The 27,922-nt window shown below is 50.1% G+C and overlaps 3 protein-coding genes and 4 non-coding genes across 9 annotated transcripts in view; all 7 read right to left on the bottom strand.

Moving 5' to 3' along the window:
• Positions 1-201: 201 nt before the first annotated feature.
• rps3 (ribosomal protein S3) lies at positions 202-3,676 on the bottom strand. Its single transcript, XM_047036417.1, has 7 exons — positions 3,599-3,676; positions 2,942-3,072; positions 2,613-2,706; positions 2,169-2,263; positions 1,444-1,631; positions 704-908; positions 202-277 (listed from the first exon to the last, which is right to left on the bottom strand). The coding sequence occupies exons 1-6, from the start codon at positions 3,626-3,628 to the stop codon at positions 709-711; spliced, it is 738 nt and encodes a 245-aa protein (XP_046892373.1). The 5' UTR covers positions 3,629-3,676; the 3' UTR covers positions 202-277; positions 704-708.
• Positions 389-535, bottom strand: LOC124478377. The gene has a single exon (XR_006957231.1). It is a non-coding gene; the product is annotated as a small nucleolar RNA SNORD15 (small nucleolar RNA).
• On the bottom strand, positions 1,141-1,285 carry LOC124478382. The gene has a single exon (XR_006957235.1). It is a non-coding gene; the product is annotated as a small nucleolar RNA SNORD15 (small nucleolar RNA).
• LOC124478383 lies at positions 1,816-1,962 on the bottom strand. The gene has a single exon (XR_006957236.1). It is a non-coding gene; the product is annotated as a small nucleolar RNA SNORD15 (small nucleolar RNA).
• Positions 2,362-2,506, bottom strand: LOC124478384. Its single transcript, XR_006957237.1, has one exon. It is a non-coding gene; the product is annotated as a small nucleolar RNA SNORD15 (small nucleolar RNA).
• Positions 3,677-4,151: 475 nt separating the features above from the next.
• On the bottom strand, positions 4,152-10,642 carry LOC124478249 (NACHT and WD repeat domain-containing protein 2). Of its 2 annotated transcripts, XM_047036467.1 has the most exons (8): positions 10,451-10,642; positions 10,263-10,351; positions 9,591-9,698; positions 9,202-9,405; positions 8,962-9,109; positions 8,311-8,846; positions 7,602-8,214; positions 4,152-7,488 (listed from the first exon to the last, which is right to left on the bottom strand). In XM_047036467.1, exons 1-8 carry the CDS (start codon positions 10,521-10,523, stop codon positions 4,265-4,267), a joined length of 4,995 nt encoding a protein of 1,664 aa, XP_046892423.1. In that variant the 5' UTR covers positions 10,524-10,642; the 3' UTR covers positions 4,152-4,264. The 2 variants fall into 2 exon arrangements, with proteins under 2 accessions (XP_046892423.1, XP_046892424.1); XM_047036468.1 differs by lacking the exons at positions 10,263-10,351; positions 10,451-10,642 and having other exon boundaries at positions 9,202-9,416; positions 9,591-9,681.
• Positions 10,643-10,721: 79 nt separating this feature from the next.
• Positions 10,722-27,922, bottom strand: part of LOC124478250 (F-BAR and double SH3 domains protein 2-like) — a 30,108-nt gene continuing 12,907 nt past the window's right edge. For both annotated transcript variants that reach the window (XM_047036469.1, XM_047036470.1), the window contains 18 exons: positions 27,654-27,733; positions 27,305-27,449; positions 26,967-27,100; positions 25,974-26,028; positions 25,604-25,732; positions 22,677-22,799; positions 22,399-22,494; positions 20,134-20,250; positions 19,936-20,040; positions 17,528-17,617; positions 17,334-17,396; positions 15,784-15,918; positions 15,375-15,458; positions 15,063-15,240; positions 14,473-14,681; positions 13,646-13,817; positions 13,187-13,281; positions 10,722-13,054 (listed from right to left, as the gene is read on the bottom strand). In XM_047036469.1, the coding sequence (XP_046892425.1) occupies positions 12,971-13,054; positions 13,187-13,281; positions 13,646-13,817; positions 14,473-14,681; positions 15,063-15,240; positions 15,375-15,458; positions 15,784-15,918; positions 17,334-17,396; positions 17,528-17,617; positions 19,936-20,040; positions 20,134-20,250; positions 22,399-22,494; positions 22,677-22,799; positions 25,604-25,732; positions 25,974-26,028; positions 26,967-27,100; positions 27,305-27,449; positions 27,654-27,733 (2,094 nt within the window). In that variant the 3' untranslated portion in view covers positions 10,722-12,970. The remainder of the gene's footprint in view (positions 13,055-13,186; positions 13,282-13,645; positions 13,818-14,472; positions 14,682-15,062; positions 15,241-15,374; positions 15,459-15,783; positions 15,919-17,333; positions 17,397-17,527; positions 17,618-19,935; positions 20,041-20,133; positions 20,251-22,398; positions 22,495-22,676; positions 22,800-25,603; positions 25,733-25,973; positions 26,029-26,966; positions 27,101-27,304; positions 27,450-27,653; positions 27,734-27,922) is intronic.

Genomic DNA, 27,922 nt, shown 5'->3' on the forward strand with positions numbered 1-27,922 from the left:
ATAATTTTAAATAGTGTGGTGTGATTTTCATGGTTAAAATCACTATGATGGGATTTGACAAGTTGTTAAGGCCGTTGTTTTACATTATTCATAGTTTTATCGGCTTGTCAAAATGACTAGTTTGGATATGAATAGGCTACATGCTATAAAGACACAATATGTACATGACACCTGAGTTTAAGAATACACAACACCCAAACATTTATTTTCTGGATTTTATTGTTTTTGTACAGAAAAATCACAAGGTCTTGCTTCCATCTGTTGGGGGGGTAAAAACCTGGAACAGGGGAAAGATTTCATTAAGGAAAATATGCATTTATTAATTTTCCAATTCAATCAACTATTTTGAATGTATTAATGCACAGACAATACCAATTCAACATGACACCCTTCTCAGACAAATGCCTCTATGTCTTCAACTGAAAGGACACGTTGCTCTGAGGAACTAAACCCAGAATCACAGAACGTGACCCCGGGCCAGCAACCCCAGAGAGACAGTGTCCCGCTCCGACTCGTCATCGTATCATCACTGAAGGTAGATCACGCAATCGCTGAACAAATACGAGAATCGCCCTCAAAGTAAACACCATGAACAGCTGCTTTAAAACCTATGCTTTGACCCCAGGAACCTCACCAGAGGACAAACTGATGGTGAGCATTCCCCTCTCCAAGAAGAGCAGGCCCTGTCCTGGTGGTTCCTTACCCTCTCTATGCGGTGGGTACTGGGGTTCCCTGGGGCATGGCGGGTGCCTCGGGCTTGGCTCCCTTCTGCTCAGACATGGGTGTTGTGGGCAGGGTCTCCTCCTTGGGCTCCACGATGCTGACGTGGTCGGGCAGGGGCTTCTTGGGGCCAATCTTGCCACTGGGGTCCCATGGCAGCATGATCTTCACCTTGATCCCCAGCACACCTGGAGAACACAGCAGACTTGTCAAGACAGGGTAGACCCCAAAAACATCAGGGCTCCATGTGTGGCATATTTAGACTGAGTGAGCCCTTTATCATGGGACTCTGATACACCCCAGAGTCACTGAACACTTCTACTGAGGTACTGCTCAAAGAATAGCCAGGCAGGATAGGATATTGTTTGCTTTTAAAGTGGGGTTTGTGAATTAAAATTTGGGAAACATGACTTCCCTTGCCCTTCTCAGACAAATGCCTCTATGTCTTCAACTGAAAGGACACGCTGCTCTGAGGAACTAAACCCAGAATCACAGAACGTGACCCCGGGCCAGCGACCCCAGAGAGGGTGTCCCGCTCCGACTCGTCATCGTATCATCACTGAAGGGAAAACTAATAACGTGTAACTAACTTGGCATGTATTGGTCCCTACACTGCAGTATCAGCTGCACATACGTGATTGAGAGGTCCTACACGCTAGGCACGATGCCCTCAGCCAGTGTCTCCACACCAGCAGGAGGATCTCCACTCTTCTCCATACTCACCCTGCCTCAGCAGAACGTGGCGGACAGCTGTGTCGACGTAGTAGTTGACGGGGTCGCCGCTGTGGATCATCAGGCCGTCCACAAACTTCATGGACTTGGCCCTCTGGCCCCTCAGCTTGCCAGAGACCACCACCTCACATCCCTTAGCACCACTCTCCATGATGAACCTCAGCACACCATAGCAAGCCCTGGGGGAGGGAGGGATACTACATTAACAGCTCAACATTCTAGGTGAAACCTGCTTAGTGCCAAACTGAAGACCCAATAACATTTGGGTTGATGTTTATTACATCCTATTTGGATTGCACGGTTGAGATGACCCAGACAGTGAGATTGTTGGGTTTAATATGAGGATCAAAAAAAATCTCCATCCCTTCTCAGACAAATGCCTCTATGTCTTCAACTGAAAGGACACGCTGCTCTGAGGAACTGAACCCAGAATCACAGAACGTGACCCCGGGCCAGCGACCCCAGAGAGACAGTGTCCCGCTCCGACTCGTCATCGTATCATCACTGAAGGGAGACTGTACTGCGTTTTTACAACACACTTCCAACACCATCCCAAGCTTTGCTCAGTCATGGGTAACCTGACATCACACAACGTAAAAGTCCAACATCCAAGATCAACTAGAACTATGAAGAGAACTGACTACAACACTAAACGTTTTAGTTTAGAGCAGTATTACCATGATTCTGGGTAACATGTTTAAAAAGAACTAGCTTACCTGCGTACAGCCAGACCTCCCAGCAGCTTGTAGCGCAGAGACTCAGCCTGGGCAATGGCACAGAGACCACGAGTGGCCACCTTCTCAGCATACAGCTACAGGACGGACACAGGGGTTAGGAGAAGTAGCAAAACTGTACCACATGCAACCACCATAAATCCTTTAGTCAATGTGTCATTCGTTTAAACCTATTCCTTCTCAGACAAATGCCTCTATGTCTTCAACTGAAAGGACACGCTGCTCTGAGGAACTGAACCCAGAATCACAGAACGTGACCCCGGGCCAGCAACCCCAGAGTTTGTGTCCCGCTCCGACTCGTCATCGTATCATCACTGAAGGGAAATTTGTTCAAAGTAACACATCTATACTCGGCCCTTATACTGCAGGATCAGTGGCAGACCACCAAATGGTCAAATTATAGTTATGACATTCAGGGGCCTTTACCTCCACACTGCCCTCAGGGAAGCCAAACCTCTTCTGAACCACAGCGGTCAGCTCCCTGATGCGACGGCCCTTCTCACCCAGCACATTCTGGGTCCTGAAAAAGACAAGTTTCTAGAACATTTCAGGAAATAAGACACGTGCTGCAGATGGTGTTCGGTCACTACGGTTATGGTTGAGCTACGACGCTAATACTAATGATGTCAATAGTGATTTATAACTTTTCATATTGCATGAACATCCGTAGCTGCAACTTTACTCATACATACTAGACACATGGCCAACATTGACAGCAACCGAGAGACCGTACCAGCAGCTGAGATGAGGCTCACCTTGTGGCCAAGATAATGATTTCGGTCCTGGTTGGGGTCACGCGAACCTCCACACCGGAGTATCCATCCTCGGCAAGCTCACGAGTCAAAAACTCGTTCAGCTCGGCCTTGAAGATTCCGTCAGAGACAAACTAGACAGAGAGAAAACAGTCAACATGAATTCGCACTTAACCTTAGACAATTCATACGGTCAACATTAATTCGCACTTAACCTTAGACAATTCATACCGCAATCTACTCGTTGCATAGCGGACCAGCTAACTATTATACTAGCACTCCTCACTATCTCGAACTCGGTGTGACGGCCGCTAACCAACGATTTGGCTAACTTGCCCGATTTGAGGGAGTGTTGATCCAATTACTAGAACTTTAGAAATGTGCGTATAAAAGAGTTTATGCCAGCCACCCTCCAACATCCATCAAGCGAATTTAATCTTAAAGTACAAAGCCTAGCGCCAGTTCGGAGCAGGCTCTGCCATGTTTGCCGAGTGAGGATTCATTGCACGTAGCATCTGTGTCAATCCTCCGTAGAACAACGGCAGGGGAATCAGACTAACATAACAGATTACCTGAAGCCCTCAATACTAATCCGAATTGTCCTCATTTCACAAATAGATATCTCCTCTAAAGATTATTTTACACAAAATATGTCCTAACCTTCCTCTTCTTGGAGATTTGCACCGCCATATTGCTGTAGGCCGTAGACAGGAAAGGAATTACATTGGAGGCGGAAATGAATTTATAGCACACTGGTGACTTCCGCTGACACTGCTGTTATGGTAGTTGTAGTTTACAACCCAAAACATTGCAGGCTTGAGTAGCGGAGCTTCGAAGAGATCAAACAAAATGTATCTTGCATTCTACTATATGCCTACATTGAGTGCGTTTACATGAACACTAATACGCCGATCATAACCCGATAATGGCAATGATGCGATTATTAAAGTGATCATGTGAACACCTCACTCTGCTTTCTTGCGGGTTTTGAAAACTGCGCATCTCTGGCACTTGTTTTGATGTTACAGCGCATATAAATAAACTATATGTACAGAACAAGTAGGCTAGAAGATGGATGCCGAGCAGAGGTTTTTAGTATGTAACGCTAGGCCCAACCAGTGGGATTCAACGTGTTGATTGAATAAAACATCGGCCTACACGGCGACATAAACCGAAAGATGAAAGATAACAAATGAGGCCTGTTTAATGCAAGTTATTGGACAATTGTTTTTATTTACATTTAAAAATAATAATACATGTAAACATGTTAGCCTACATAATAGTGTAACATTCATAGTTCTGACTTTGATGATGAGGAACACAATACTAGACCATTTGAGATTGCTCAAGCCATGTTGTACTAGGCGTTGCTAGTGGTAACCATGTAAGTGGCTCATTGTCACATTGGCATGGCCTCGGTAGACCAGTCAGATTCAACTTTCCCCAGACAGCCCCTCTTCTGGTCCTCATGGCATCAAAGGTTGCATACACACCCACAGACCCATCCTGAAACCCAACATACACAAAAAACTCCTTGCATATCATAAGAGTCAGAGGCATCTTACACAGACACAACCTCCCTACTTTGCTCCCGTCTCTGAGCCGGACCACAGTCAGGACTGGCTCACTGTGCAGGTCACAGGTACAGCCCTTATTCTGAGCTAGAGGTTGGGAGATGTAGACGACATAGTGCCCGGTGTCATCCAGGCAGACTTTGAGGACTGGGCCCTCAGCCCTCACTGAACACAATCTGGAACTGAAGAAATCCAGAAGGGTGATGACATCGTCATCAATGGACAGGAGAGCGTAGCTTCCATCAGAGGACATCTGGAAGACCTGAGGTTGGCACAGAAAGGGGGGGGGGAGCTGGAACTGTCGGCACACTGTCTCCTCTGCCACCCTCCATGTGTACAGTGCCCCTGAGGCAGTCATCACCATCACAAAGTCAGGGTGTTCCGGAAGGGTCTGGAAGGCCAGAACATGCTCTGGGCATTCTGAGGAGGAGAAACGTTTACTGATGGAACCTGACCATAGACTGGCAGCCAGCAGATCACCTCGATGTAGACCAATCAGGAAGGTGCTCTCAGTTGAGATCTGGGCATCTTTCAGATACAGGTGTATGTTACAGACAATGGCCCCTGTGGCCAGCTTCCAAACTCTGGTGAGACCATGCTCTGAAAAACACACCCCGATGTTCCAATTAGGGGTGATCAGGATGTCTCTGGCCTTGCCACAATGGATACGGTGAAGGTTTTTTCCTGTTCTGCATTCCCACACGTTAACTTCGCGCCCTGACAGAGTCACAAGATGGCTGCCGTCTGGAGAAAGGCAGAGCTTTTCCACAGGGAGGTCATGCAGAAATATCGCTTCTGGACTTCCTGTCTGTAAGTCCCACCTCCACACTCTCTCTGACCCGTCAGACACATAGAAAGTGGATCTCTCTCCCATTGGCTCAGTCACTACCTGCCTCACCCCAGCCTGCATTCTTGGGGCCATGCCTGCAGCATACACCAGCTCTGAATCCCATGTTGTGAGACTACCGTTTCCAGTGACAGCACAGAGGGTGGACCCCATTTTGAGGAGTGTGAGGGGCTTAGAGAGTGTGCAGGTGTCTAAGGAGAGAACACACTGGCCTGTAGTGATCCTCCACACCAACACTGAGGGACAGGCCTCTACCGTAGCCAGGAGGAGGTGACTGTCCTGGGATACCATCACCTGGGTGAATGCCCTACCTTGTGGAGCCAGGAACTGGTCCCATTGTTCCCAGTCATGGGTATCCCATAGTAAGATTTGCTGGGCTTCACACACCAGGAGAATGTGAGCCTCCTTTGAATGATCTATGTTTCTAATGGCAGTAGAGCAGTTCCTGCTATAGCATTCTCTGATGAAACTGGGCTCCTCCCCTTTGTTTGTCATCTCCCATAAGAAGATGTTTCCTATGTGGTCAATGCATGCCATTTCCTCCTCATCCTGACTGAGAATCACAGAGATGAAGGCATTTTCCGTTGGCCCAGAGCATGACGCTAGAAGACTGCAACTCTTCATATCAAACATGGAGACCATTCCTTTCTCCTGCCCACAGTACAATAAGCAACCACCAGGGGAGGACAAAACACACGTGACAGTGTTCTGGCACTGCAGGTAGGTGAGAGGCTCACCCTGGAGTCCCCACACACTTAAAAAGTTGAAACCCTTCCACCACACACACACCCTGTCCTCACAAACAACAAACCCTGCAACTGTTGGATGTGTATTTTGGTCTGGACCTGATTGAAGTCCCCTTGTATCCTTTAACTCCTGAATGGTTTCCAGATCCTTCACATCCCACAGGAGAACCCTGTTACACTTTGTTGTCATAAGGATGAATCTCCCACTGTTTTTCACACTGACAAAGCACATGTTGGGCTCATGGGTAAGCATCAGCTCCTGTACATTGCTCCCCTTCCACACCCAGACAGAACCGTCACCCAGGGAGATGACCACAGTCCCACACTCTGTCCCTGCCACTGCCGTAACGGTACGCTTTCCTTCCCCTGTCTCTAGAACATACCGCATGGAGGGAACTGTGGAGGGAGCAGGAGAGAGCACCGCTCCTATCCCACTGCCCGTCCTCCTCCTCTCCTGCTCCACCTCCCTAACATAACTCTCCAGCCCAGGGCACACCCCCAGGAAAGGATGCAGCTTCATCTCCATCACCGTGGGTGGCTCCAGGGGGGAGCTCCAGAGAAGGCAGGCGGAGGCTCTTAGCATCCCTGCTAATAGCACCCTCTCCCTGGACAAGGCACCCACCTCCAGAAGGCATATCAGTTCACCCAGGAGTCCTGCTCTCAGCATGGCCTGGTGGAACCCTAGTGAAATCAACAGTCCATTCCTTAGCTCCTTCCCTCTGTTACTCTTTTGTAAGTGATGGGGAAGTTCTAGAAGCTTCCGGAAGTTGATATGCGAATGCTCAGAAGAAGAAACAGAGGAAGAGCAGGAGGGGAGTTGCACAGTGTTAAACACATATGGTTGGCTGTTAGGCTGCCTGTCAATGTATATTTTTGCAGCTGGGTTCGAGACAGCCCCAGTTTGGTTGGGTCCAGTGGTTGGGTTTATGACCAACGGTTTAGCTCTCCCATAGGCCCAACGGTCGCTGAAATAGTCTGCCATTTCTGAGTGAAACTCAACTCTGGCCTCAACGACTTGCAGGTACCTCTTGCACACCACCAACCCAAAATGCCTGCTGACCCAGAACAGCACTCTTGCCCCTGCCACGGTCCTCTTCTCCAGAAACCCCTTCAGATCCAGCAGCAGCCTCTCCACATCCACCTCCGGCACCCTAAACCTGGAGGGGGGGCCCTCATTCTGCTGGACATAGCCTGCCAGCACATCATCATGGCTGGACAGCAGGTCAGTGAGCTCGCCCTCTGTGAGGCCAGCCCTGGAGAGGGTGAGGTAGCTCAGGGCTACAGAAACCAAGGTGGAGCCGTGCTTCTCCTCCAGGTGCATCAGAAGGGCCGAGATGCTGGAGTGGACTCCCACAGGGAGGGATGACTCAGTCACCTCCGTTGCTAAGAGACCGAAAGAAGAGAGAGGAGGGGAAGAGAGAGAGAGAAATGGATTCCTAACTGGACGGCTAGGTTACATCATGCGTGTGTGTGAGCGCATGCGTGTGAACATGTACCTGAGCTCCACAGTGATGTGTGCATGTGCAGGAGGCGTGCGTACAGGGTCAAAGGGCAGGAGGCCAAAGCTCGGTTGACCACCGCCTGTTGTCCCGACGTCACCTTCCTCCCCGACGCGCTCAACAGACTCGCCAGCATCCTCACACACCCCGTCCTCTCCACCGACTCCAGCTCCACACGCACACAGCCGTCTGCTGTCGAGGACTGTGGGTAGTGTAGTTTAAGGGCCCGCAGGGTCTCAGTTTGTGCGGGGGAGACGGAGAGCACAAGTTTGACGTTGGGCGGGAGGGGAGAGGGAAGATGCTGGATAATCTGGGCATCTGATGTGTGGCCACCCAGGTTCAGACCATCCAGAATGAGAATGAGAGGTCGCTTGGAGGAAGGGAGGGTGGAGAGAAGACCGAGCAGTTTGTGTCTGAGCTGGGGAAGGGAGAGGTTAGGGTCGGGATAGAGGGGGTTGGTGATGGGCCTTTGGTCAGGATCAGGGTGGTTGTAGCTTTGAGATATCTGGCACATCAGGCTGAGGAGGAGGTGTTTGGGGGACGAGTGGATTGACAGGTCAGTGAAAAAGATGATCACTTCAGGATCCCTGTCGGATAGCCAAGACCTCACCTGTGGAGAAAGAGATAGAGACCAGGCTGTCAGGACACTTATGATAATGGCAGCTGTCAGACTAACTCATACAGAGTGATAGGTCCCTTCATCCACCTGCCAAGCACAGTGGGAGAGCAGCACTGTTTTCCCGGTGCAAGGGCCTCCCACCACCAGTAGAGGGCGACGTATGTCCCTCTGATCCAGGTACTTCCTGACCTCCTCTTCCTCTGGGCGCTTGACATCGTAGAGACGAGACAAGATAGAACACAACTCCCTCCACTCAGCCTGCTCTCTGGCTAACACATCACCGGGAACACACTGCGGTGACCGTTGACCGGTTTCCAAGGTGACCGACCTGGCGATCAAACGTCGGAGGTCAGAGTGTATCTGCTCGCAGAGTTCCTCAATGTAACTCAGCTTTTTGGGTAGCGTGGAACGTTGACGGCGGTCACATTCCGAGGTCGCGGTGTAGACCTGGAGCTGACAGGAAGTCACTAGGTCGGGCAGGAAGTGGTCACAGAGCTGGGAAAGAAGCTTGTTTTCTCTCTGGCTGCTCCTGTTGGAGGTCTTGTGGACGTAGACCAGGCACCGGTTGATTATGTTTTCAGGGGGACGGTTCTCCAGAGCGAATCGTAGGTCCATATCAAGGACTGATGAGAAACACAAAAATCCTTCAATGACATCACGACAAACCAGAAATATGTGTATATCACACTGTATAACCCACACACGCATACACACACATACACACACACAAACCCTGACCTGATCTGCAGTAGGTCTGGGCTCTCTCCGTGGTCATGAGACCCTCCAGAACACACTGACTCACTGCAGCCTTCAAAGCTTCAGTCAACTTCTCCTGTCCGCCCATCTCTTCACAAAGGCTGTCTGTATCTCCTGTCGTCCCGTTTGACTGAATAATCACCCGTCAAGTACAGTTACCATCTACTTTACAGCTATCAGTGTCCTTTGATGCGTCTGCCATGCTCCGAGTTGTCCCCTCACCTGCGCACCAGGCGGCTGAGGTGTGTGCGATCGTCCCTGCAGGCGGAAGCAGGGCGGTGTGGCGTTCTCGTCCCGGACGTATGCACCTTCCAGGCCACGGGTGCTGACGCCCGCTCGCTGGCCCGTCTGAAGGATCTGCTGGAACTCTGCCACCTCCATCTGGGCAGGGAGACAGGCCGGTCCATACTTGTCCCCCAGCAAGGCCTACAGCACCCCTAACAGGACACACAGGGGACAACAGGAGATGATGCATGTTGCAAGAGGGCAGTCTAGCAAATACAACAAACAACCACAAGCACATACTCAACAGAAATACTACACATTGACTTGAAAGGGTGTTCTGTTAAGAGGTGATGAGTTGACAATGGTTGGAACAGGAAGTGTCTGACCACCAGGAAGGGTCCAGGGGAGCTCTCTCTGCAGGCCTGCAGGACGTGCTCCCTGCTCTGCTGCCCTGGCCAGCGCCTCTGGTCAGTAGCCTCGTACGGGTCCATCACCTGGGTGGGGAGACACAGGCACACAGGCACGGACACACGCACACACACACACACACACACACACACACACACACACACACACACACACAGACACACACACACACACAACAAGGTGGGTCATGCACTAAATTAAATGGCAAGAATAAAGGTGTTTATACACCTACATTGTGGCAATATCCTGATCAAACTCATTATCGGTAACGCTGAATAGAAAATGACAAGCTCAAACACACTGTAGATAATCTAGAGCCTGGGGGCTAAGTCAAACACTAAACTCCAACACTCAACACCTTTTCATTTTAACAATAGCCCCTTTCCACCCTCCTCTTCCTGTCAGTAGAGTAGTGTGTTGTTGGGAGAACTATGCCCCTCCCATTCTACTGAACACTAGCTTACATCTACTGAGAAAGGATCTGTAGGATATCACTTTTTCTTTGGCATCACCTTTCGTGAAACTGATTTGCAGTTTTTGTCTGTATAAAAGCATGTCTTTATTATAAAGTATCTACATGAGTCAATGTGTAATACATTTAGTATCAAACTAAAAGGAAGAGACGGTGTTACCCTGAAGTCCAGTCCGTGTGTGTGTCTGCAGTATTCCCTCAGTCTGGGGAACACACACTCTCTCAGAGCCCTTCGTTCCTGCACAGAGTCTAGTGCGCACACACACACACACACACACACACACACACACAGGTCATGTCACAGTTCTCTTGCTGTCTTACACCGGTGACACTAACAGTCAGACCTACCTTCTGGGTTGGAGCACAGGTAGACCTTCACACAGGAGGACCTGAAGAAGAACCCCTCTTCAGAACCTTCCATGAGTCTCTCCGAAACGGGACACGGTGGCTTGACACAGAAATGACACGTTGAACAGCAGGTCCTACTCCAACACTTTCCTCTCCTCTGCCTTCTCGCATTCCTCTCAGGGAACTCTGGGTCTGTTGTTTATAATCACGCCCCTTCACTGGGTCACACACGCGTCGGCACACACACACACACAAACGACGCCTCACGATAGACTTTTGTATCTTTTATTATTTAACATTTGTACACAATAAATACAAACTTTTTTTTACAGCCAATAATAAGCAGAAATAATGTTGTGCCTGTTCTCAACAGTGTCATCATGACACCGCCACAAAAAAGGCCTGTTGTTCAACCACATCCTTTTTAGCAGCTCTGAAACATCTCCAAATCAACTGAAATATTTTTTTTCTTTTTAACCAAAACAAAATAAGAAGAAACAAAATAAAACCCACAGGAACTAAGGACATCTCTTTTTCAGGATTATAGAGCCGTAGCTAGAAAACCAAGTGATGGGATACAGTCGTGTGTGTTTAGTCAGTCGTCAGGGCGAGGACGGACTTCTGACAGGATAGAGGTTGTCGCTGTAAACCATAAACTTCAAAACAAGTTTGATAAACACTCTAAAGATCTTAGAAAGATCAAGCGGGCATCTGCAGAGAGTCGTCCATCTGCACTGAGCAGGGGTCGGCTTCCCGTCTGCAATGACACGCAGGAAGAAGGTTCCGGGTGATCTCGGAAGTCAGAGTTTCAGAGTCATTTCTCCCGACAGGCAGACACACGCAGGCTGGGGCGGCTGCAACCAGCTGAACCCAGATCTTACCCGCCACATCTGTACTCGTCATAATCATTCCCCAAACACGCCAGTTTCTAAAAACCCAATCCCCATTTTGTCCATGTATTCTTACATACATCCCTTATTATTGTGTTGTTGAAATCTTTATTTTCACACGGAGTAACACATGGCTTGCATCTCAGATTGCCGGTGTCTCTCTCTCTCCTTCTATGAGTAGAACAAGGGGAGGGAACGACAGCTTTCAGACACACTGAAACAAGATGGAGACAATCTTACAGCGGGATGGACGGAAGGACAGACAGATGGACAAGGAGCCAGACAGACAGACACACTGTCCCCGTGTTCTGGCTCAATCAGGAGGAGTTTGGGAATCTGAACTCATGTTTCAGACTCAAATCAGATCCCAGACAATGAGAGGTGCAGTGAAATTAAGAGCTAACAATGATCAAAACCAAAGAAAACAACAGTGGCAGAGAAACGAGAGAAGATAATAAATAAAAGTGCTATGCAGCCTCCTCGGTAGCTGGGGTGGAAGGTCGGGGCGGGGGGCTCAGAGATCCGAAACTCAGTTCACCTCCATCTTCCCGCGCTGTCATTGTCGAGCAGTTGATTGACACGTTCGGGGTTCAAAGGTCAACGGCTCTCAAACGCAAAAGAAAGAACACAGCGAAAATAAGACAGCTGCCTGCTTCGTCTGCCAAAGTTTGTAAATTGAAGAATGGTTCGCGGGAGTAGGTAGGTGGTTAGAGCAGGTCTGGAGCTGTGAGCTGGGGCAGTCTTCTGAAGCAGCACAGGTATGCGTGTGTTTGTGCGCTGCTGTGTAACAACAGATAACACCAACGTCTAAGAGAAGATTGGATTAGAAAGCAGCCATTTCACCATTTAGAACAGTTCCACTGACCAATCTACCCTGCGGTTCCGGCGCGGAACGAAATATTAGGGGGAAACCAACACACGCTGTTTAACAGAGGGAGAAGCACAGAGGGCATGTATCTGTGTGTGTGTGTGTGAGGGAGCACGGGGGGGGGACTCAAACAGACTGCCAATAAACAAACAGCCTGTCGGAGGGAAAAGAGAAGGGTGGAGGTAGAAGGGAAGGGGGGATGGAGAAGAAACTCAAGACGAGAGCAATGTGTCCAGGGAGGGTCCAGCCCCCCCCAAACCCCTCTCTCTCTCTCAGTCTGCCCACCCCCCCCCCCCCATCATCTCTCCCTTCCCTTATTTTGTATGTACAATGCCCTTTCAGGTCGCAATATGGATAGACTACTACATATCAAATAGATACTCCATTCAGCGGGTTAGGCTATAGAAAACGTTGAGCATTCCTATGACAACAGTAATGTACTGTACTAATACACATTAAATACGTATGATATGACTATATATGGCGTGAATGGGGGGGGAGGAACACAGATAAGCCCCTCCCTCTTCCAGACTCTCACGTCCCGGTTCCACCGCTTTCCACCCCCTGCATCATCCTCCTACTCCGCCCGGCTGAATTCCTTCGGTCACAACGGTGAGGCGCGACGAGGTCGAGGCCACAGAGAGTCTCATGGGAGAGGAGAGGAAGCCGTCTGGCGTTCGGGGGCGGTCCAGGTCTCCTCCCCTCTTCCCAGTGGAGGGGGGTCCAGGGTGCAGCTCAGGGCACCCCCCCCCCCCCCCAGCCTCACACCAGCGTGATCTCCACCTCCTCCGTCTTCTCCGCCTGCCGGCGGGCGTGCTGCTTGGGGGGAGGGGGGGCGGCACGCACCTGTGTGTGGGAAGTAGAATTAGGGGAATGAGGTACAATGAGGGGAGACAAGGAGTCAGACACGGAGACGCTCCGTCTGTCCTCTCTGCAAACAAAAGGCTGTGGGGGTGGTGGAGGTGGAGGGGACCTTACCGGCCGTAGCTTGCTGGGGCCCACGCTATCGGGGCTGGGGCGTGGGGGCGGCTGCTGAAACCCTGGAGATAAAGGACTCAGACCTGCACTGTGGTCTGGGGGACGGAGAGAGAGAGAAAAATATGGAAAGAGAGAAAGAGAAGGAGAGAGAAAGTGAAGGAGAGAGAAAGAGAAATAGAGAAAAAGAGAGATAACGAGAGAGAGAGAGCGAGAGAAGGAGAGAGAGAAAGAGAGGACGAGAGAGAGAGAGAAAGAGAGGGAGAGAGAGACCGTCAGCAAACAAGATGCTAAAACAGTACCCGTATGCTCGACAGTCTCCCAGGACCCTAAACGACACCACCCATCATCGCCGTGTAATCCACTAGGTTGATCAAAATGGGTCGGTGACTCTTTCCAGTCGGTAAGCTCTGTGTGGAGCCCTGCGAGTGTGCGTGTGTGCGCGTGTGTCTGGCCTCTTACTGAGCACGGGCCCCTTTTGCGAGGGAGGCGGCGGCGGCCGGTGGTCCCCGTTGACGGAGGGCGAGCGGGGGAGGGGCGGGGGCGTGGCCGGGCTGGCGTAGGAGCCGGCCGGGGGCTGGTCGTACAGGGGGAGGGGCGGGAGCAGGGAGGGCGTCCTCTGAGAGGGAGAGATCTGGAGGAGGGAGAAAACGAAGAAAGCGAGGGGGGAAACACAGAGAGAGAGAGAGTTTTTTAATTTTTTAGCAAAAGTTCCAGCCGAATCGAGGACGTTCTTTGATCATTCTAAAAGACTCCATTTCCCATGGAGCCTCAGCGACAGGAAGCTTTCAACCCAGGGGAGAACACAAACAGAGATAACGGCGTTCCTGTGTGCTGTGATAGGCTGGTTCCTAATCCCGGCCAGGCCTTATCGGGACTGGGAGAACATACTTAGTTACAGGAAGGATAGGACCCCTCCTGCCCCAATCAGACCTCTAGACATAACAAGTATGGATAAACACACACACACACGCACACCCATTCACACTGCACTTGCATTGTAATGCTACCATAAATGTCTAATCTTCCATCTGCATAAGAGTTTGTGTGAGTGTGTGTGTGAATGTGTGTAATGTATGTGTGTGTGTGTGAATGTGTGTAACGTACGTGTGTGTGTGTGAATGTGTGTAACGTACGTGTGTGTGTGTGAATGTGTGTAATGTACGTGTGTGTGTGTGTGTGAATGTGTGTAATGTACGTGTGTGTGTGTGAATGTGTGTAATGTACGTGTGTGTGTGAGTGTGTGTAATGTCTGTGTGTGTGTGTGTGAGTGTGTGCGCTGCACCCACCCTCGTGTCGGCGCCGTTCTCCCCGTCCTCCGTCAGCTCCTCCACCAGCACGGAGGGGAACACCCCCGCCCGCCCGCTGAATTCGCCCTCCCAGAAGCCGTCGTCCGTCTGCGTGTCGCGGCTGAGCAGGCGGATGACGGCGCCCTCGGGGAAGGTCAGCTCCTCGTCCGTCTGGCCCTCGTAGTCGTACAGCGCCCGCACGTAGCTCACTGGTGGAGGAGGGCGAGGGGAGGGAGGGGGGCTTATTGTCTTGTTTGTTCTGGTCGGGCTGATGCGCTAGCGCTTTACAGTATGTGCTTGTTGTGTGTGTGTGTGTGTGTCGGGGTTTAGGTCGGTAGGATTGTAATTGCGCATAGACCTCCTTTTGTCAGTGTGAGTAAAATATTTTGGAAATAATTTCCCTAACTTCAGGTATGGCTTTCTAAATATGCAGTGTGTGCGCGAGTGTGTGTGTACGTGCATGTGTGTGTGTGTGTGTGCGTGAGTGTGTGCGTGTGTGCATGTGAGTGTGTGTGTTAGTGTGTGCGTGCGTGTGAGTGTGTGTTACTGTGTGCGTGTGTGTGTGTCTGTGTGTGAGTGCGTGTCCTCACCGTTGGCGTCTCCGTTGAGGCTGCTGCTGTGGAGTTCAGGCTCGGTGGAGTTGGACGAGGTGTGTGAGCGTGCGTCGAGCGCCGCCAGAGACTGGAGCATGCTCAGTAGGCTGTTGGAGGTGGGGAACTGGAGGTACTTCTCAGGTACATACCCTACGTGGCCTATCTTGTTACGAGCCTGGTGCGCACACACACACACATAGATATAAAGGTTGGAGGTTGAAACTGGGTTATGTAAGTGAGTGTTTATGGTAGGTTGTCTATCTGGTGTTGTGTGTAAATGTGTGTGTGTGTGGGTGTGTGTGTCGTTACCTTGACCCAGTCCTCCATATCTCCATCCTCTATGACCTCCAACACTTCTTGTTCATCTATGGTTAACTCATCAGGCTGGGACGCCTGGGAAGGGAGGGACGGATAGAGAGAGAGAGAGAGAGAGAGAGAGAGAGAGAGAAGGGAGGATAAGGAGTACAGGAGAAAGAATGGCAGGGAGAGGTCCATATAAAGGACTATTGAGAACTCATATTTCATAGCTCTAATGTTACATATGATGCTGGTGAGTGCAGCAGCTAGGCTTCTGGGAGTGGCTGTAGGGCGGCGAGCGTGTATGAGGGTGTAACTCGGTGACTATGTGAGAGGGATCAAGAGAGTGTGTGTGTGTGCGTGTGAGTGTGACTACGTTTGTGTGCGTGTGAGTGTGACTACGTTTGTGTGCGTGCGTTACCTTGTATGAGTAGAGGACCTTGCAGGTGAGAGGGTAGTTCCTGAGGGTTCCAGAAGGACTGGAGCTGCTGTCGTCAAACACCTCCATGCTCTCCTCGCACTCCTCGCCTTCCCCTCGCTCCAGGTCCACGGGGCCCTGCACACACACACACACGGACACATAAGAACACACACACACGTCTGTGTTATTAATCCTTGAATGCCTTGCTGTGCTTCTCTAACCCCCCTCCCTCTCTCTCTCTCTCTCTCTGTAGCTCCTTCTCCCTCTCTCCCCTTACCTGTCCAGTGTACTGGAAGTCTATCTGTGCAGCAGCCTTCAACTGCATCGTGCCCCGACCTAACCTGTCCCCGAGGAACCTCATTGGTTTAGAAGTGGATCACGTGACCACGTCAGAGCCAGGATCCGCTAGACCAAGCAACGTGACCTGGACAAAACCAAAAGTGTGCATGTCCGTGTGCGCGTCCGAGCTTATGTGTGTGTGAATACAAGTGCGCCATTTGTGAGTTTTTGCGCGAATGTAAATATGTTTTGTGCGTGTGTGTGTGTCTTCACATGTCCGAAAGTGCACTGTGCATCTGATAAGGGTTGAGTCAGCAGATCTCTGTTGACAGTGTAAACTCCACGGCCACGCCGGAGTTGGGAAAGAACATGTGCCGTTGCGTGAGTCCACGCGGGCACAGCACGTGCGCGTTGGTCTGGCATCTACACGTGCGTAGAAACAACCACCAGCATACCCTCTCTCCCATGTCTCCACATGTCTATCCTTCATCCAGATGTATATGAGCCACTCAGAAATGAGCCAAGCTATGTATCACAGTAAATACTTCCACAGCGAAGACATGTAGCCCTGAGATAGCACACTTCGTGGCTGAGACAGAGTGGACTGGAGAGACAAATAAACAGCACTGGGATGGGTTATTCCCTCCCTCTAAACACTCTGTCACACTCCACTCCCTCCATACCTCCCTTTTCACTCTCAATCCCCTCCCTTCCTCGCGCTCGTTAGCGTACAATTTCAGCCTGTCTATTATCCCGCCGTCTCTCTCTTTCTCTCTCCGGGGCGCTTCTCGGGGTTCACTCGGGCCTTCCCTTATCCCCTCCCTCCTCTCTCCCTTGTGTCTCTCTTGTTGTTCTCATCCCTCTCCATTCCTTCGTCTCTCTCTCTACGTCCTGCCAGCTGCAGTGTCATGTGAGCGGAATTTCAAATAGTCTTGGAGGAGCAGGCTATGATATATACCTCAGTACTAAATCACGCATACACACATCCATGTGGATCACCCTCTCCACACACACAAACCCAGAACGCCCCCACCCCCTCACACCGACACACACACACACACACACAGTCACCCAGACGACACACGTGGACCCTTCCACACACACACATGCACATTAAACAGACACACAAACATTCAGCAATATTTACTAAGAAGGCCAATGGCGTGTATGGGAGTGGCGACCTCCAAACTGGGCGTGCTTTAGTGAAGGTTGGTGGGGAGTGTAGTTTCACTAACAGAGGCTGGTAGGCAGAGTGAGGGAATGTGTCTCACCGCGAGTGAGGGATCGTGGGTAGTGTAGTTTGCCCAGCGTTCATTTTCCAGCTCCTCCATTACCTGGGTCATGCATAGAGAGAGCGCGGGATTACATACACACAGGGAAATCCATCAAAGCACACCTACACACATACGCAAAGACACATACGCACACGTAGAAACATACTAACACGGACAAACACACACAGTACCTGGTTCATGGCGCTCTTCAGCCACGTATCCACGGCGACTCCCACCTGTCTTAGTAGGTCTAACCGGGCCTCAGCTTTCAGCTTTACAATCTGCAGGGAGACACACACACACACACACATGTAGAGTTCACTAAGATGTCTGGAGCATACAAGCCCCATAGCCAGCCAATCACACTTAGTGTTCTTCTTTACATGATGCAGGTGTGTGTTCATGGAACACCTAGATAGCAACCTCTACTGACTGGTCCATCTGTCTCCAGAACATCTCCTGTTCTATCTAGACCCAGAACATATCCTGTTCTACCAGGACCCAGAACATCTCCTGCTCTATCTAGACCCAGAACATCTCCTGTTCTACCAGGACCCAGAACATCTCCTGTTCTATCTAAACCCAGAACATCTCCTCTCTATCTAGACCCAGAACATCTCCTGTTCTATCTAAACCCAGAACATCTCCTGTACTATCTAAACCCAGAACATCTCCTGCTCTATCAAGACCCAGAACATCTCCTGTTCTATCTAAACCCAGAACATCTCCTGTACTATCTAAACCCAGAACATCTCCTGTACTATCTAAACCCAGAACATCTCCTGTTCTATCTAAACCCAGAACATCTCCTGTACTATCTAAACCCAGAACATCTCCTGTACTATCTAAAATCTAAACCCAGAACATCTCCTGTACTATCTAAACCCAGAACATCTCCTGTACTATCTAAACCCAGAACATCTCCTGTACTATCTAAACCCAGAACATCTCCTGTACTATCTAAACCCTCTCCTCCCTACAGGGAAGATGGATCCATGGGAGGGCCCACTAAACAGTCCCACTGCCTGCTGGGTAATCTATAAGATTGACAGGCGCCCTCAATCCATGCTATCTGTCGGCCCTGTCAACACTCACTCACTCACCCGCCGCCAGTACCCCCCCCCCCCCCGCCCTTTATCTTATCCCAGCCTGTCAGCATAAGATCCAGCTGGGACAGACTGCTAGATCAGCGCTGGTCAGACAAAGAGGAGCCTTCTCTCTAATCGTCCTCGCAGATTTCAAAGCCTCTCTCTGCCACACTCATCACACCAGGCCTTTCCCTTCAGACCTAGGAGGGGTTCTGAAGAGGCATGAGAGTGCACGGCGAAGCCTCCTTACCAGGAAGTGGGGTTAGTGATGGATAACCACACTCCTCTCACTTCCTGTTATGGCCAACGCCCACTGTGTGTGTGTGTAGGCGGCTTTAGAGGTAGTGGTCTGAAAAAAGGGAATCATTTGAAAAAGATCTCGCCCATCTGGCAATAACCGTGTCGACGCCATCGTTCTCATCGCCACCGCCAACTTGTTTTCACAGTGTAGTGAATGCCATGGTGAGGCTCCATCAGGGAAAGGGTGTGTGTTTGTGTGTGGGCTCTGCTCGGCATAGGCCAGAGCTTGGTGATGTAGCTTTCTCATGTGGACCCATTAGAGCTTAATGGACTCATCAAATATTCAGCCTCTCTGAGCTGCTGGTGCCTCTGTAATGAGGAAGAAGAGAGAGAGAGAGAGAGAGAGAGAGAGAGAGAGAGAGAGAGAGAGAGAGAGAGAGAGAGAGAGAGAGACAGACAAACAGACACGAGACAGAGAGAAATTGAGATACAGAGAGACAGAAAGAGAACCAGAGAGAGAGAGCCAGATGGAGAGAGAAATGAAATGACAGGTGAGAGAAACAGGAAGAGTGGTCTGTGGTGTGGTGTGTGTGTGTGTGTGTGTTGGGTGGGAGTGCATGCGAGCCTGTGCCAACAGATGGCCTTGTAGACAGCAACTCTTTGAGGTCTAACAATCCATGGCTTATTAACAGAGTCATTATGACTCAGATACAAGGTAGGCCAGGGCTGAGACCATCCCAAACACACAGGTGACGACTATAACCACAGCAACCACAAGGAGGCGCCAGACACAATGACTCACAGATCACAGAGGCAGAGAGAGAGACAGAGGGAGAGTGGGAGCGGGAGAGAAAACGAAAGAGGGGAAGGTGAGACAAGACAGGGGAGGGGGAGAGAGGGAGAGAGAGAGAAAGCGTGAAGGAGAGATGGTAGGAGACAGTGGGAGAGAGACGTGTCGAGGCGAAGGAGGTAGACGAGCGGAGGGCGAAAAGAGGAGGAGCAAGGAGAAAGAGAGGAAAGTAAAGACGGAAGAGGAGCCGAAAAGAGAACGTGAAGAGAGAGAGAGAGACACACAGAAAAGAGGGGAGAAAGAAAGAAAAGGAGGTGATGTATTGATCTGATTCACAGAGTGACAGGCTACCGCTTGGGAGAATTGATGTCGAGATAACAGATATCTCTACTTGGGGAGAGAGAGAGAGAGAGCGACAGAGAGAAAGAAAGAGAGAAAGGCAGAGAGGGAGAGAGAGGCCTAAAGTAGCAGGCAGGAGTACCTCAGCCTTGCGCATGTTCTCCCTGGCCTCCTCGATCCTCAGCTCCAGCTCACTCCGGGCCTGCTCCGAGGGAGAGACGCCGTGCGTCTCACACTCCTCCAGAGTCTGACACACACGCACAAACACACACAAAGAGTGAGCACGCGAAATGAGCAGAGCCCGGGAAGACAGTGTGTGCGTGTGTGCGTGTGGACTCACCCTCTTGTAGTGGAGGATGTTCTTGTGTTCTCTGGCCACTCTGGTCGCCCACTTCCTGGCCTCCTTGTTTAAGCTGTGTTCCTCTGTGGTTCCTGTGTCTGACTCCAGCTGACGACTCTGCCACACGCAACACACACACACACAGACACATACAGACACACACACAGATACACACACCTTGTTAACAATGCACGTACGAGGTGTGATGCGCAGCAGCTGTTAATTAAGATAAAGAGAGAGGATAGAGAGAGGATAGAGAGAGGAGGCATTCCGACATAATGAAGGAAACGTGTGTGTTTGCAGTTCCAAAGTTATCTACCCTGGCAGGCACAGAGGTGTTATCAAACCCACATGTGCACAGTCGTGTGTGTATGTGTGTGTGTGTATATATAAACGTGTAAGGGCACACGTGTGAGTATTATAAGGACTGTGTGTTTTCCTAACGGCGCATAAATCATATACATGTGCCCCTTTCCGTTGCAGTTAAACTGAACTATGTGTCTGGTCTTTGTCTGTCCGTCTCTCCCCCCCCCCCCCACTTTCCACACATCCTGAACTCAACTTTAGAATTTAGTAACTGTGGTTCTTTTGACCCCCCCAGGTTTTTTTTCTTTCATTTTTACAATCATCAAATAATCCACTATAATGATATAATGAACGTGTGTGTTGCAGATTCCTGAGTAGAGTACATGTTAAGGTAATTGTATATTGCTACAGCACAAAAAAACCCTCATCTTTACACTGCTGCTTATTACTATGACACATAAATCTTGCTAAGTGTAGGTGTGTGAGATGGGACCTATTACACAGTAGATTTGCAGCCTAATTGCATTAAGTTTGAATGTCGGGATGTGGTGGTGGTGGGGGGGGGGGGGATGTGGGGGTGAGATAGAAGCCAAGTTGAACGACACAAGCACTGCTGTTCTTCTGTTACTGTAGCGGAGCAAGCCCCAATTATTGTCCCCGCGGCAAAGCACAGGATAACCCTTAACATGGCGAGGTTGTGGCAGCTGGAAACTGCGGTTGTGGTTTAATGGTGAGGTTTATGGTCAGACAACATGCTACGGATGAATGCGGCAAGGTCATGATAGTCAGCAAACGCTAGCCGGCGTGGTTCATCCATAGCCAAGGTGCATCTTGGGTATGGGGATGAGTCTGGGTGGTAGTGAACCACCAGCGGTCGTGGTTCAGAGAGGTTGACGTGCTGATGGTTATGTTATGCTGGCCAGGGGCCGCTAGCAAGGATGCAGGTACGCTAGCATGCCGACAAGACCACCCAACACCATGGTCACGGTTGAACTGCAGAACATTCACGGTTACGGTCAGGTTGACAGACAAAAACATGGGCTCAGATGGGATGGATGATCCACACACAATGCAAGATAAACTGGAAGTCTAGAATCTTCTCTAGAACGCCGATAAAGACTAGAATCCACATGGCTCAATCAAATCACCATCATCTATGTGCGGATTGGCTAACCACACAGTCTCAAGGGCTAACAGGCTACCAAGCGAACGGCGTCACGGTTCAAACACACAGCATTCAGGTGGTCGCAGAGCATGAGGGGCCGTGAGCAGCCGTGGAACATGCTCGTCTACGGTTGGTTTATGGTTGCGCTGCGGTTAGAATCGGAGGGTTAGGGTGTACCTGTGCCAGGGTCAGTCTCATGGCACTGACGGGCGAAGGCTCAATGTCCACCAACTGCGGCACCGAGCTTAGAGTCTGGCACAGACGCACACACACGCACACACACACGCACACACACGCGCACACACACGCGCACGCAACACGCACACATCCGGGGACAGCCAGCAAACACACAAACCGACACCCAAGAGGACAAATGCAATAACAGACACAAACACAGAGGTTAGTGGAAAAGGTTTGAGGAAAAAGAGTTAGCAAATACTGAAAAAGGTCTGGAAGGAGGTTGAAAAGAGACTGCAGCTGGATGGAGACCAGACCAGCGGGGAGGGGGGTAGAGGAGAGAGATGCAGCGGTAGTATTAGCGGTTAAAATGTCAAGACCAAGAAGTCATTAACACATTCACGATGAATGCTGTGTTCATGCACTCGTCAGAAAACGCTAAATAACACTGTTAATACGCTACTAAGTAGAACATTTCTAGGAACATGGTATCACCTGTGAGCAAAGGAACAAAAGAAAGCTGTGGGAGGGGAAAGTTGGGTCCACTGAGTCACTTGTTTGTGTGTGTGGGCGTGTGTGTGTGTGTGTGTGTGTGTGTGTGGGCGTGCAAGTCTCACCGTGTCACATTCACTGGGTTGGAACTGGAAGTCTTGTGCTTTGTGAAACATGGGGTTCTCCTTCATAAACAGCTGCTGATTGAACTCCTGCATCACCTGTCAGGGAAACACACACCTTGTAACAAGCTTACACACACAAACACACACACACACTCACAAACAAATGTTGTCAAGGCCAGACAAACAAACAGCCACACACGTGCACACATACACAAACAAATGCTGTCAAGGCAAGACAGACAAATACAGATAGCCACATACACACACAGCTGGCTCACCCTACTGGATTTGTCCAGGAGAAACTGGAAGGTGTTGTGGATAGCCTGGAAAGCCTCTAGCTCTGTTCGACAGAACGCTATCAGATAGTCCTTCACATGCTCATATATACCTCCATCCAACGTCTGAGAAAGAGAGTGAGAGAGACAGAGAGAGAGAGAGACACAGAGAGAGAGAGAGAGAGAGAAAGAGAGTGAGAGAGACACAGAGAGAGAGAGAGAGAGAGAGAGACACACAGAGAGAGACACAGAGAGAGAGACAGAGAGAGAGAGAGACAGAGAGAGAGAGAGACAGAGAGACACAGAGAGAGACAGAGAGACAGAGAGAGAGAGAGAGAGAGAGAGAGAGAGAGAGAGAGAGAGAGAGAGAGAGAGAGAGAGAGAGAGAGAGAGAGAGCGAGAGAGAGAGAGAGAGGGAAAGGGGGAGAGAGAAGCACGAGGGTAGTTTATTTGAGGGATGGATGTAGACCAGAACAGCAGGGAGTCTAAATGAGTGAGAGAGGAAGGAGAGTGTTACTGTTCGTGTCACTTGACAGTTATCTTTAGGGCTCCAGATAGATGCAGCACTAATGAAGCCAATCCATGAACCTCTGTGGCAACACTGCCAAGCTTATTACCATCGAGTCAACTGTGGACTCCAGAGGGGAGAAGGAGATGACAAGCAGTAGCATGGGAGGGATACTTAAAAAAAAAAAAAAAAAAAAAAAGTAAGATATCTTTATTGGGCAGTCAAAACTGCCAGCTAATCAACCGTTTCACCACAAAAGCCATTTTTTCAATCACTTACTCTTATTCAAACAAAGCCCATCCAATTGAAATGTCCAGAAATAACCTAAACAACGGAACCAAATCTCCCTAGTGACAGGCTCTAAACCCCCCTCCCCATCCACTGTGCACAAAGCACCCCTCAGCACCCACACATCAACAAACTCTTCCATCTTTCCCACCAGCTACTCAATATGTAACCTTGCCACGACCAGTCCCAGCAACAGTGACCCCACTCCCAAGAGCCTTCCTCGTCTGTCTCTTCCATATTGCCAACTTGGCCTGCCCAAATACATACTTCAAGAGGCATGATCTCCTCTTCCCTTGCACTGTGTTCCTGGGTCCCCCTATAAACAGCGACACTGGGAGTGTGTGGGGAGAGAGAGAGTGAGAGAGAGAGAGAGAGAGAGAGAGAGAGAGAGAGAGAGAGAGAGAGAGAGAGAGAGAGAGAGAGAGAGAGAGAGAGAGAGAGAGAGAGAGAAAGAGAGAGTGAGTGAAAGACAGAGGGAAAGGAAGAGTGTGTGTGCGTTCTTTGGATTTGATTCTCACAGCTGCTGGGAAAGGTGGTGGGGTTCAGATTCCAACTGAAGAGAATGCACAGGCCTTCAGCTCCCCAGCACACCCATCCACACGCAGCTGAAACAATGCCACGAGACGACAAGTATGGGGAAGTGATGTCACTGAGGGTGGAGGCCCTCGTCCCAAACTGGATGTCTGCCTCGCCCCTTCTCTCCTTTCTTCATCCCTCCCCTCCCTTCCCTTCCTCCCCTCCCTGTATCCACTCAGCCATCTAGGGTAGTGTTTTCAAAATGACTCAGGATCCCCAAAAAAGCACAAAGCCACATGCCTCTGTCTCACCTTCTGTGTGTGTGTGTGTGTGTGGGTATGTGTACTCATGTGTATCAAATTATGTTCTGCAAGAAACCACATCTGGCCACGATGACACTGGGTATGTGATGTAATGCTCTAGTCTAGTTGAAGGATGAGCGTTGCAGTACCTCATGCTGGACAGCAGGGGGAGGGCTCAGGTCTCACCAACGTTGAGAGCCAGAAGAGAAGTCGATGAAATTGGGCCGCGTTCAAATACTTTAGAAGAGCCCCCTTCTACAGGTTTCTCCCCTTTATTACCACTGCTGTTGAGGATTATCCTAAATTAGCTCTTCCCCAGTCATCTTGTGTCTAGGATTATGCTACTCCTCCTCTCTCTACCTCTACCTCTCTCCCTCTTTACGTCTCTCCTCCCTCGCTACTTTCTTTCTGTCTCCCTTCCCCTCTCGGTCTACTCTCCAGGGCGTTTCTCTCTCTCTCTCTGTCTCTCTCTGTCTCTCTCTGTCTCTCTCTCTCTCTCTCTCAACTCTCTATCTAGCTATCTTTCTCTCCCTCCATCTTCTAGCGCTTTCTGTTTGGGTGGAGTATGAAGACCAGCTTGCTGCCTTCCAGCGCTGTCCCTCAACGTGCGCGCGTGCATGCGCGTGCGTGATGGTGCCCTGCAGTCCTATCCGTCTGTCACCAAAATCATCGATTTATAATTCACTACGGCCTCTCATTACCCCTGACAACGCCAGAGAGATCCTAGTATATCCGTATGTTGTTTTTCTAGGATAGATTCCAGTATCGCGTCTGCTCTATTTCTAGGGAGATATCCTACTGTGCGTTGGTGTGCATGGGGGGTTTACTCAGCGGATCGTTGAGTAAACACAGGCCGACAGCGCTGACGTGTGTGTGGGACTTGTGTGCGTGCCACCATCTCTAACAAGATGATGACTTCACTACAGTGGGAGCCACAAGGCTCCTAATCAACGTCCATGGCCTACCTGTGTGTGCAGGAGTGTGTGCGAGAGTGTGTGCGCGTGCGTGAAGCGTGTGGCGTGTGTTAACAGATTTGTTCCAAGACTGACGCAGGAGTCTTGCACAGAAAGTCATTGTGAGTGTGTGTACGCGCGCGCGCGTGTGAGTCTGACAGTCTAGAGGATCAACTGTCATTTGCTCGTTTTGATAGGCAGCTGTGAGCAGCACCTGTGCTGTCACTATCACTCAACCAGCACGCAACCGCACGCTGCTGTCAACAACACACTGTTTGTGCGTCTCCCGCCTTCACCCTGTGACTCTCTGTGGTTGTGGCGGATTGTGAAGCGGTTCTGTGACCCTGTGTGTGTGTGTGTTACCTGGATGCAGTGCAGCAGGTCTGCATGGTAGTAGCGGTCATGGTGGGCGTTGGCAGCAGCCAGGGTTAACAGGTAGTCGTTCCTGGCGTGGGTCGCTCTGGAGTTGCAGTCACTTCTTTTCGCTTTCAACTAGACACGGGGAGAGACGGGGGGGGGGGGACGGGGGGGGGGTGGAGAGAGAGGGTGGGGGAAAAGGGAGAGCGAAGGAGAGAGAGGGTGGGGAGAGAGAGATGAAGAAAGAGATAGTTGGGTAGACAGTTATGAGAGAGTAAGTTTATGTCTCCTTGTGTATGTGTGTAAAAGTGTGTGTGCGTGTGTGAATGAGTGACCGGACAAAAACACAGTCGCTATCCATGAGAACCATGCTTACCTTCACACTGGCTTTCTGTAAACTGATCCGGGACTGAAAAAGCCCCAGCTTCGACCTAACCACCAGAGAGAAGGCAAGACCAGATCAATCGCTCACTCAGTAACCAACTGATACATCACAGACATTGCAAATCAGCTAAGAGTTAACTACGTTTAAGATCAGATAGGATCAGGTGAGACTATGATTTCTGATTGATGTTTAACCTCAAATGCAGTCCAGGCATTATAAATCAACAGAAAGTCTGGCTGTGGATGCGGACAGGGGGGAAGACATTATAAATCAAACCCTGATCTGGCCTTCTCGTTGAGAGCCCTACAACATCACAGAGAGCCACCTCATCTCGTTAAAACGTCAAAGACTTTGACTAACTGAGCCTCGGAGTGAGTGTGTGTGTGTTCTCCTTCTGCCACTGTGCCACTGGGTGCCAGCGTGTGTGTGTGAAATGGAAAGTGTGTATTTGTCCCAGACAGTGTGTGTGCTGGTGACTGCGTGTGAGAGCGTGTGGCTGGGCCTCCATGTGGGTTCCCTGCCCTTGACAATGATGCATGTCCCTCCTTCTCTACCTAATGAAAAAGCCTGGACACACACACACCCAGCTTTGCAGTGGGGACAGAACAGAGCACAGCTGACTGGCCAATCAATACAGTTCCAACCAAACTGTGAAATAAAGTACTGGCTCTCCACCACTGCTGTTGCTTTAGCTCTCCTGACCCCCATCATCATCATCATCATCATCATCATCATCATCATCATCATCATCATCATCATCACCACCACCATCACCACCACCACCATCATCATCATCATCATCATCATCATCATCATCATCATCACCATCATCATCATCATCATCATCATCATCATCATCATCACCACTGTCAACATTGACACCATCACCAACAGCGTCATTATCACCAACAGCAGCATCATCACCACCATCATCCTTATCTTCCCCATCACCACCATCACATGCACTAAGGACGGGGCACCTACTTGGCCTCGATGTCGGCCTTCTCTCGTACAGCCTGGGCCACCTGCTCTGACTCGTAGTACTTCTTCTTGGCCTTGGCCAGGTCCTTCACCGAGTCCTGGAGCTCGGCCTGGATATGACTCAGCTGCTCTATACTCTGGAGAGAGAGAGAGACAATCAACTATACTGTGGAGAGAGAGAAACACTACACTATACTGTGGAGAGAGAGAGACACTCAACTATACTGTGGAGAGAGAGAGACACTCAACTATACTCTGGAGAGAGAGAGACACTCAACTATACTCTGGAGAGAGAGAGATACACAAAGAAAGACTGTACACACACACACACACAGCCTTGCCTTTTTGAGCTGCTGCTCCTTGAACAGCCGCACGGTCTTGGCTGGGTCGGAGATCTCGTTCTTGTAGTTCTCACACACGTTCATGCGAGACTGGGTGACCTGCACTGTGCCCTCCAGATAGGACCTCCACACCGCATACACGTTCCTGCATCGACAGCACACACACACACGGGGGCTCAGTCACGCACACACACACAAACACAAAATACAGTGGGACAACCACACACATCCATATGCTGATATATTTACACTACACTCTTACACACTTCACATGCTATTATACACACATATGACTAAGGAACACACATACGCACATGATTGTTAACAGCTAGGTGTTTTAGTACTGTACCTGTAGTCTGTACGTTGGTCATCTGGGTTGATTCCGGGCCAGTCCCTCTTCAGGTACTGGCTGGCCAACTTCTGCAGTGCCTGAAAAGACACACACACACACACACCCTTTTAAACACTCAACAGTAAGAGTCTCTGTTGAGTTGCAGACTGGAGTAACCTCCATTGAGTGTGGGTTACTGTGTCAGAGAAAATGTAGGCCAAGCATGTGTGTGGGTGTGTGGGGGATAACTACTTCTGTGAGAAGGCTTCGGTGAGGAGGGTCTCATT

Source organism: Hypomesus transpacificus, chromosome 15 (genome assembly GCF_021917145.1).
Source record: "Hypomesus transpacificus isolate Combined female chromosome 15, fHypTra1, whole genome shotgun sequence".
NCBI classification, from domain to species: Eukaryota; Metazoa; Chordata; class Actinopteri; order Osmeriformes; family Osmeridae; genus Hypomesus; species Hypomesus transpacificus.